At 42.4% G+C, this 9,673-nt stretch overlaps 1 protein-coding gene across 2 annotated transcripts; it reads left to right on the top strand.

Annotated features, from left to right (window-relative positions):
• On the top strand, positions 1-7,815 carry LOC112219623 (B-cell CLL/lymphoma 7 protein family member A). 2 transcript variants are annotated; one of them, XM_024381041.2, is made up of 6 exons: positions 1-232; positions 3,395-3,479; positions 3,693-3,786; positions 4,883-5,032; positions 5,768-5,898; positions 6,324-7,815. In XM_024381041.2, the coding sequence occupies exons 1-6, from the start codon at positions 141-143 to the stop codon at positions 6,396-6,398; spliced, it is 627 nt and encodes a 208-aa protein (XP_024236809.1). In that variant the 5' UTR covers positions 1-140; the 3' UTR covers positions 6,399-7,815. The 2 variants fall into 2 exon arrangements, with proteins under 2 accessions (XP_024236809.1, XP_024236810.1); XM_024381042.2 differs by having other exon boundaries at positions 2-232; positions 6,330-7,815.
• Positions 7,816-9,673: the final 1,858 nt, after the last annotated feature.

Genomic DNA, 9,673 nt, shown 5'->3' with positions numbered 1-9,673 from the left:
CTCTCTGCAGCTGCGGCCTCTACTCGCGCCTCTCCTCTCCACTCCACTCGGCGCAGGCGCGCTGGCTCTGTACTGAGCGTTTGCATTGTGTCTGAACTGCCGGTGAGCTTTAAAAACATTCTAGCCTTCCAACCGCGGCAATGTCAGGCAGGTCGGTCCGAGCGGAGACCCGGAGCAGGGCGAAAGATGACATCAAGCGGGTTATGGCCGCGATTGAGAAAGTACGGAAATGGTAAGAAAGAGGGAAAAAACACTCGTTGCCTAACATGAGGAAAAGCATTGCTTGTTGGGGGTGGGGGTAGAGAACGAGCGAGAATGCAATTGAAAGACGGCAGATATTTTAAGGGAATTTAGGACAGATTCTCTACTCAGGTGCGCTAGGGCGCACTCGTGGTGTGCGCGACTACGTATCTCTAATCGTCTACAAACCAGATCCCAATGATTTTAGAGAATTTTCTACCAAGGTTTAATGTGGGTTGAACCCAGAAGCCATTTCGTTGCAGTCACATGAAGCCATTCCTTTTTCCTGGCCGTTGTAGTAGCAGAGAGGGAAGAGAGTCGACTGTTTCAGAACGCCGACTCGACGCAAATCATTCAAAAATATACTTCGGGACTGTAGGCTACGACCAGTGCGCTCTAGAGTCGGAGTACTTTTTAGACCGTCTGGAGTTTTAAATTAAGCGCTTCGAGTCGCCCTTTAGGTCAAATAGAGATTGCGCGTGAGGGCTGGGAGAGGGGCTACTCATGTTTGACTGAACACGCAATGAGTCAGTCTCAGGGTTTTACAAATATAACATTTTCAAAGTTTAGCAATACCACTGGATTACCATTTTATTTATTTAAAAATAATGTTAATTAATTGCTTTCTATCAAGGCACCATTTATTTTCAACAGTGGATTAGATTGAATCGTTTACTTTCTCAATAAAAATTGAGATTCTGCGCTAGTGTCACCATTATTAAGTAAATCTGCTAAACAATTGAAAGCTCACTGTTAAAAAGCGATAGGGACATATTGAAGGCTATTTGCAAATTACAATCATGAAACCTTCAAGATGGAAATAATTAAAACATTCTAATAGCCTACTAAAGTTTGTTTTCATATTTGTTTCAATTGTGTCTGTACCTATTGAATCAAAATTATTTCAACTTTCAATTGTAATAGGCCCACATTCGTATCGAACCACATACTAGTGCACAAATTCAATTACTGTTTTATTATTATTATGCAAAAAGGCCTCATATTTGTTTTAACTAGGAGGGATGAGAACCATCAGTTGCGACCTGTCATTCAAGACAGGTGAGGTTTTGAGCCCTACATTTTATAGCAAAAAATAAAAAGTCATATTTTTTGGCATTAATACTTGTCACATATAATTTTGCAAGCAATGTCAAATATATATATATATATATATATGAGTTAATAAAGCCGCATACAAACATGGTCTCTTTTTTTGTTTTCTTGATTAAGGCAGCTCCAAAATTCAAGTGTTTCAGCCTAGCTCAGTGCTTTCTCTGATGGTGGGGCAAGCCAGCAGAAAATATGGAGCATTACGCCGTGATTGGCTCAGTGTTCTGTCACTAATGGGGACACTACGTCACCGCCAAGTCTAAGGGTAGAGCTCTAAAATTCTAGCCCCTTGGGTGCAGCCATAGAGTTACATTAGAAGTGCCCAGCCAAGAAGGCTCAATGTCATTGGCCACAGATAAAATGATGTCAAATCACGTTATATCTACAGTAACTTTGATTGGACTGATCATGTCAACATCATACTTTCAAAATCTTAACTAGCAGTCATCATCATGAATCAAGTCGACAATCTGCTGGCAAATCCTATTTAATCCTTGTCATATGAAGAGAAATTGTAGATAAAATGTATCGGTGCTCATCGGCCATTGGACATAAACATTACACAACAAGTTGGAATTCGCAAATTCAACAATGAGTGGTTTGGAAGGAATCAGTGGCTAACTGCAAGCATTGCAAATCAATCATTAGCCTGCTATTCAGTGGATTGGCTCTGTGGTCCCAAGTCTAAGATGAAGGGTCTCTTTTCCTAGTTTAAAATTATAAACATTCAACATTGCTGTCAATGAAGCATTATTTGTGCTGCGCTCAAAACAACCGTTAACTCAGAACTGCAAAATCTGACTTTAGCGAGTTCAAGACAACTGGGAACTCTGAAAGAAATAGCTAAAACTAGTCAAATACATTTTAAACTTTCATCCAACTCGGAATTGTAAATCGGGAACTCGGGCCTCTTTCTAGAGCTACGACCTGAAGATCACTGATGTCATCATGATTCAACCTTTTTTTTTCTTCGAGTTCCCAGTTCTCTTGAAAGCACCATAAATCCAGAGAATGCCAGACTTTGATGACAAAGTTTGATGACAAATTTGCCCAGGAAGGACCGCCGTGCCACCTTCCTGTACAAGTGAGCACAGCACAACAAGGTGAGTCCAAACATGTCTTGTATGCTGCTGCATAAATGATGTAATATGCCAGGGAGATATGTACACTGTAGCTAAGAAAGTAATACTAAGTAATACTTTGTCTCGGGCCTAACAACACCCATGCCAATATATCCAGCAAACACTGGCTTCTCGGGAATTATCACTTAAGTTAGCCTTTAGTAGCCCATGTGCCTCACCCTAATAATTTGTTCTATTTTCACCTCTTAATTTTATCCACTGTTCTGACTTGGTGGTCCACATGTAGCCTATAACCTGTTTTTGAGAAATGTAATCATCGAATATTGTAAGAGCTTTCATTGTCTGCTTATACGCCCCCTTTATTTATCATACGGTTCTTACTTGGTGTACAGGGAGAACACTGAAAAAAAATTGAAAAAAGGCTCATGTTCTGAATTCTGTCGCTGTACATTTCAAAAGTGCTGAACAAATAGTTATGTTGACTACGTTCATCCTAACTCGCTCATTAATGTCTTAATCAAAATTACGGATTGCCTCTTATCCGCTTGTTTGTACATCTCAATTGTCAGTAGAAATCACATTTGTTTAAGCAAGTCAGCCATATCAGCTATGTTTTTTTAAAAGGCAGTAAATGAAGCAAAATCAACTGTTTTGCTGCCAGACAAGGCTCCGTTGATAGCCAGGTGTAACAGTGGTATAGTGCAATTAATGTGTTGTTTACCCACCAAGATTTGCATGCTAAAATCACCACTGGGAACCGTTATTCTATTAATCAATCAATCAAATTGTATTTACTTTTATTACTATCGTCTGTGACTGTCTCCGTGTTCTTGTTTCTGTCTGACTTTTTTCTTTATGGTGTTTTGCGTGTACCACTGGTCCAGTTGATATCACTAAAGAAACATTGAATGTGAATTGAAGTGAACCATTCAATTAATTCTAAACCTGTGTGTGTCTATCAGGGAGAAGAAATGGGTGACCGTAGGAGACACATCCCTGAGGATCTTCAAGTGGGTTCCAGTGACTGAGCCCAAATCAGCAGATGATGTATGTAACCCCTCCCTCCCTCCCACACAAACACACACACACACACACACACACACACACACACACACACACACACACGTCAGCCGCATTGAAGTTCAGTAGATATGTCTTTTACAGGAATTCTCTAAGCACCTCTTCAAACTTCACAAACTCACATCACGTCACTGTGTTGTATTTAACCAGTATTTCTGCCCCCCGTCTGTTGTCTTGCAGAAGAGTAAGAAGAAGAAGGGGAAGGATGAGAAGTATGGGTCAGAATTGACCACACCTGAGAACAGCTCTTCTCCTGGGATGATGGACATGCATGGTGAGTAATGCTCAATTCAGAGTCCATAGCCGCCATACTCTGAAGAACGGTCCATTATTACAGATTTATAAAATGGGTGGGTCTAATCCTGGATGCCGATTGGTTACAAAGGCATTTCAGCTGGTGTCTATTCCACAAGTTACCACCAGCTAAATCTATGATGTTAAAATGCCTATTTACTCTGTTCCATCTCACTGCGCAATCCATTGTCTCTTCAGCCCAGCCAAGCAATTTATAAACTTGATCTCCACTATGAAAATTATCTCACATTTCTTTTAGACTAGCATTTGGTTTTCACCACGGAGATTTGTATGAATCTTGCTGTCTGTCTCTCCGACATTTAAAATTCGATCTCTAGCTGTCCCAAAGTAATGAATGTCGGGATGAGACAGACAGTCCGTCTTCTGAAGTGATTGTGTTAGCTGTGTTGTTGGCTAGCTCCTCTGAACAACAGTGTCCTGATGAGAGAGCACATTTTCTATGCCAGGTGAAATCGTGTGTCATTAGCTCATTCTTATGGATGTTTCCAAATAAATGTCACTAGAAAGCTTAAACAAAGGCAAATGCAGCTACTTTGCTGTTCAATCTGCACTGTTTGATGTGACCGTGAGTTAGCCGTAGTTGGCTGGCTAGCTAGCAAGCAAGGGATAAAAATGTTGCCAGCCAGTATGGCAATGGAACATTTAGAACGTCCATAGATGCAGAACAACAAAAAGACTTAACGACTGGGTCGCGTCTCGGTCGCGTCTCTGGCAACCGAACCAATAGAACAAACGACCAGCCGGCTTGGGTAGGAACCTTAGATTTGTGTCAGGACTATATCTCATGGAAGGATGAAATAGAGTGAATATATTCAGCAAATTAAATCAAATCACCGGCTTCTTGGGCATTATCACTTAATTACAAAGCTCATTTCATTGGCTGATATTTAGTCACGGCTGTATCTCACAATAAACCATGTGGCTCTGCAGCTTTGAACTCTGTGGGACACTTAACACCCGGTGTGTGGGTTGGTGTATATGTCTGTGGACCCAGAATGGAATTGAAAGATAAACCAAATTAAAAGCCCATCTCTCTCTCTCCTTCTCTCTCTCAGACGACAACAGTAACCAGAGTTCCATCGCCGACTCCTCCCCCGTCAAACAGGAAACCAGCTGCAGCACTAGCCCCGCCCCTGAACCCTCTGCCGTATCCCACGGCGATAGCAGTGAGGCCAAGAGCGACCAGAGCCCTGGCAGCAAGAGGAGTGAGACTTGCGCACACACACCCACCACTACCAACAGGGGGTATCACAGACAATTGCCAACCCTGAAATCCCCTCCTATTGTGGCCCTTTCCTTAGACACTTCTAATACAACTGGATGGGTGAAGCTGATGGCAGGGTTTAGAAGAACCGTGTATATTCAATTCCTGTTTGGTTAGCTGGTTAGGCCTGAAGTCACAGGGCAGTACTCAGGGACTCTTCACGCTGAGAGGGGGAGAGAGAAGGATGTAGAGAGAGAGAGTTCAGCTGTGACCAGACCCTCGGGGCTTCAACTGCCAACTCTCCATCTTCACCCCTACTAACAAGGGACCTCTCTCAGCCTGGTGCAAAATAGAACTCTCGCTCTACCCCCCTCTCTTTCTCTCTACCCCTCTCTCTACCCCTCTCTTTCTCTCTACCCCTCTCTTTCTCTCTACCCCTCTCTCTTTCTCTCTACCCCTCTCTCTTTCTCTCTACCCCTCTCTCTTTCTCTCTACCCCTCTCTCTTTCTCTCTACCCCTTTCTCTCTACATGTAATGCTCCTCCCCAGTTATACCTTGGTTGCTGAACATTTGTAACTACTGCATATTATCAATGGGTTTAGAATTCCTTTCCAGTATCCCATTAGACATTAGAATGTCTTGTAGTAACTGATGGTCAAACGCAGTCATTCAACAGTACAGATCTGACGGGTTTACCAGGTGATTCATGTCGTGTGTTAATGTGTTTGTGGTGCAGCGAAGAGCAACCCGTCCACTGAGGGCTCAGAGAGAGGACAGGGGGACAAGAGAGACAGCAGACCGACGTCCTCAGGAGAAAGGGACACCTCAGGAGACAAGGACACCTCAGACAGCCGCGAAGCCACTCAGGTACTCGGTTCTACTATACTGTATATTCTACTCTTCCTCCATGAAGAAGACGAGTGGCCTGAGGACCTCCAGATTATTAATTACATTTTTATCCCGTCTACATTTCTAAATAAATAGATGAACCGATAACTTCATCAGCTGTAGTTGTTTGTATGTTTGTGGGCGGCAGGTAGCCTGTCTGTTAAGAGTGTTGGGCCAGCAACCGAAAGCTCGCTGGTTCGAGTCCCTGAGCCGACTAGGTGAAAATACTGTCGATGTGCCCTTAAGCAAGGCACTTAACCCTAATTGATCCTGTAAGTCGCTCTGGAAAAGAGCGTCTGCTAAATGACTAAAATGTAAAAAAATGTATGTCAGCAGAGACAAGCTGGTACAGCCTTGTTTTAGCTAAAACACCCTTATCTGACTGTGTGTTTCTGGGCTGGAAGGAACAGGAGGAAGAGGCTCCTCCCAGTAAGAAGAGCATGCAGGAGTCTCCATCTCAGGACTACGAGGAGAAATAGACGTGCTGCATCCTTTCTTCTCTATCTCCTTCCTCACCTCCCTTTCTTCCTCCCCCCGTAGCCCCTAACACTCCCCCGAGCAGAGGGAGAAAGGACTTTGTCTCCCTCCACTAAGGCTTCCCTCCTCCTCTTCCACACTCACTCCCTCATTAATGCCACGAGTAGTTCTATGAACCAGCCTGTTATCCCCTCCATGGCCATGGGTGGCGCTGTGAGCCCAGCTCTTCCCAGAAGAGAAACACTGACCTGCACCTGTGACACAAACCCACTGACAGTATGGGACTTCACATTCTACGCTGGCACCACAAACTAACAGGAGTGAGGATGGACTAACAGGATGGAGTTTCCCCTAGACAGTGATCTAAGGTTTAGTTTCTATGTCCCCCCCCCCTGATGGTTAAAATTAGGATGCAAGGGAAGGTAAACTGATCCCAGATCTGTAGCTCTCAACTTCTAACCCAGGAGCCACGTCAAACCTCCCCCTAACTCACCTTCGGTTGTTCCGGTGTTTGTTTAGGACAGTTTCCAGGTTGTTTAGTTTAGGGGTTGTTGTTTAGCCCAGGAGGGTCAATGCGCTGTTAAGGTATAATGTCACAAAAACGGCACACTATGGTTTTACTGCTGCTGTGCTGGGTGTGGATTTCTGTCAGTTTGTTATTTTAGCTTTATTTAACTTGCTTTTTTTTCTAGAGGAAGAACAAGAGTGGTTCTGGTCACGTTTATTTTTTCGCAAGGACATGCTTGTAGCATATGTAGGTTTTATCGAAGGGTGTGCTTTGATTATTGTGGTATAACGTACTTGGTAGGTCAAACTGTTTTTAACTACTTTTTTATTGTACCATGTTTTTATTTTCCTTACGGTTTTAACATTGAGCTGACGCTAATGATTTTATTCAGCATTTACATTCAACTATAAACAGTTTCTGTTTCGCATTGGTTACTGTTAGAAAGACAACATGTACTGTACAAAACCGCATTCTGCAAATATCTCGAAAGAAGAATTGACTTTGAGGGAGTCAGCAGCTTCCCACGAGCCTGGGTGTCAGTCAGTTTCTCTTCCCAGCTTCTTTCCTGTCAAAAGGCATGACGACTACAAAAGAGTTGAGGAGTTAGACAGAAACATGTGGGTGTCTGGGCTAAATTCCCACTTGGTCAACAGCAATGACCGTTTTTCTATGAGTCTTCATTGCCATCGCGGTGGTTTAAATGTACTACTACATGTATCACCTTTCATAACCTCCCCTCAGTGTCCAGTCCGGCTTGTAGTTCAAACTGTGGCTCAGATTCTCATTCAAGGTGCTCAGATCCTCATTCAAGGTGCTCTCTGTGGGTCGCAACCTAACTTCAGGATAGAGGAAGGAACGCATATTCGTACAAATCTGTCAACTCCACACACACACACACACACACACACAAAAAAAAATCAGCCACAAACATTTACACACACACACACACACACACACACACAATGAAAAAAATCAGCCTCAAACCTGTCTGACCGACTGTTTATCAGCGGATACACACATCCAAACATCAGTTCAATAGAGAGAAATGAAATGACATTTCAGTGGAGACAGAGGACGGCTTTAGCATATACCTCATTTACAGTCCAGCAGAGCTGGTACTAGTGATGCTATGTAATTGACATGAGAAGTATGTACAACATTCCGTTTTTTAGATATCTTTTATGTTTTAGCTTTCACTTGATTCTGATTGAACCGGTTAATGCTTCTAGTTTAACTCGTATGAACTGTGTATATAAAGAGCTGAGAACATGTCAGATGCTTGTTTTCTTGGGACCATATTGTTTCAGTTTAGAATGATCTTGTACAGGTTGGTTTGGTTTGACTTATTTATTCCATCGCTAGTGCTCAGATTTGATCATGTCCAATGGTTTTGTTTTATTAATAAAAAGCCCCAAAATATTTATTTTACCCAGAGTGTTTCCTGTTGCCCATTGATTTCAGACGCATTACCTCAAGTACTAGGTTAAAGAACTCTTCGACATTGGTCATTTTCTTCTGTTTGAATTATATGTCAAAAGAACCAATTCTTCCTACTCATTTATCTTTCTAATGCATATGCTTTGTTGCACTCCAATGAGAAGCACATAAGACTTAGAGGGAAGGCAATCTGAGGTAGCAACTGGTTTTCAGTTAGCACTCAAACACTTCCCTACAGACTTCCCCTTCTCTTTTAGGGGCCTGTTTTTCTGTGAACCTATTTTCCTTCTGTTGTATTTGAGGGGAACTCATGAAAAATGGAGAGGGTTATTTCAGTTCCCCTCGTCCTGTCAGGGGTAATGTATCTGGGGATGAATTAATTATGAGCAGTTCTTGTACTTATTGGTCGGTGAGATGGAAACAGCCTGGTGTGGTTCGTAGACGGAGGGAGGGGGGCATTTGTTTGTGGGGCTGAGCAGAGAGGAGTCTTGTCCAGAAACCATCTCTACTATCCACTGGACACACCGTGTAGATCTGAAAGGATGGATTGGATCGGCGTAAGCAATATGGTTGTTTGTTCCAGCCCACAACTCTACTGATTTTTGGACTATGACTTACATCATCAGCTGATAAGAGGAAATCAACATTTTACAGGTAGAGTATTTGTTTTTATTGTATTTTTTTTGTACACAACATAGAAAACCAGTACCGCTTTACAGTAGGGTCCTCATCTGTAAAGGGTTTATAACAGTCTACCGATTGAACAAACCCTTTATAAAGCCTTTATAGACGATGCCTTAACGCTATTTGAAACATAGAAAACAGTGCACTAAACAGTCACGTCACTTAGTAAAGAGTCCACAATGTGCTTATAGAGTTAATAACATCATTACAAGTGCGTTACGTTTGTTCCCTGGAGTCGGTACATCGTTATCGTCCAACGTGCAGAGCAGAAAAATAAAATACACGTAAAAGATCCTTTTTGTTTCCATGGCACATTGTGCACATTTAGTTTTTCAGAAAATTTCTGATGGTTATTTACAAAGGCCGGTGTTTGTGGTTAGTCACATAGATCTATCATACGTAGCTTTGTTACACCGGGCGATTCAATATGATCCAAACTGTGTGCTTCAGTACATAGCTCTAGTACACGTATATCTATTACAGGACAGGTCGTTTTTAAAAAGACAATACATAAAATACACAGGCAGCACATAAAAAGGTGACAGTAACTAAGTAGTTTTCTGTCTCGACATTTCTTATCAAATCAACAAGTTTGTTTTTTCATTTAGCATGGCAGTTTCTAAGTGGGTCCTGGATTCTAAGAGGGAG

Source organism: Oncorhynchus tshawytscha, linkage group LG20, assembly GCF_018296145.1.
Source record: "Oncorhynchus tshawytscha isolate Ot180627B linkage group LG20, Otsh_v2.0, whole genome shotgun sequence".
Taxonomy (NCBI): Eukaryota; Metazoa; Chordata; class Actinopteri; order Salmoniformes; family Salmonidae; genus Oncorhynchus; species Oncorhynchus tshawytscha.
Note: the sequence above shows the minus strand (reverse complement) of the source record. Positions and strands in the feature narration are given on the sequence as shown.

Bases quoted from the DNA above. Each gene is read 5' to 3' on its own strand.
- LOC112219623 (XM_024381041.2), top strand. From the start codon at position 141: ATGTCAGGCAGGTCGGTCCGAGCGGAGACCCGGAGCAGGGCGAAAGAT. The intron at 3,480-3,692 runs GTATGTAACCCC...GTTGTCTTGCAG, and splicing joins AGCCCAAATCAGCAGATGAT to AAGAGTAAGAAGAAGAAGGG. The intron at 5,899-6,323 runs GTACTCGGTTCT...CTGGGCTGGAAG, and splicing joins ACAGCCGCGAAGCCACTCAG to GAACAGGAGGAAGAGGCTCC.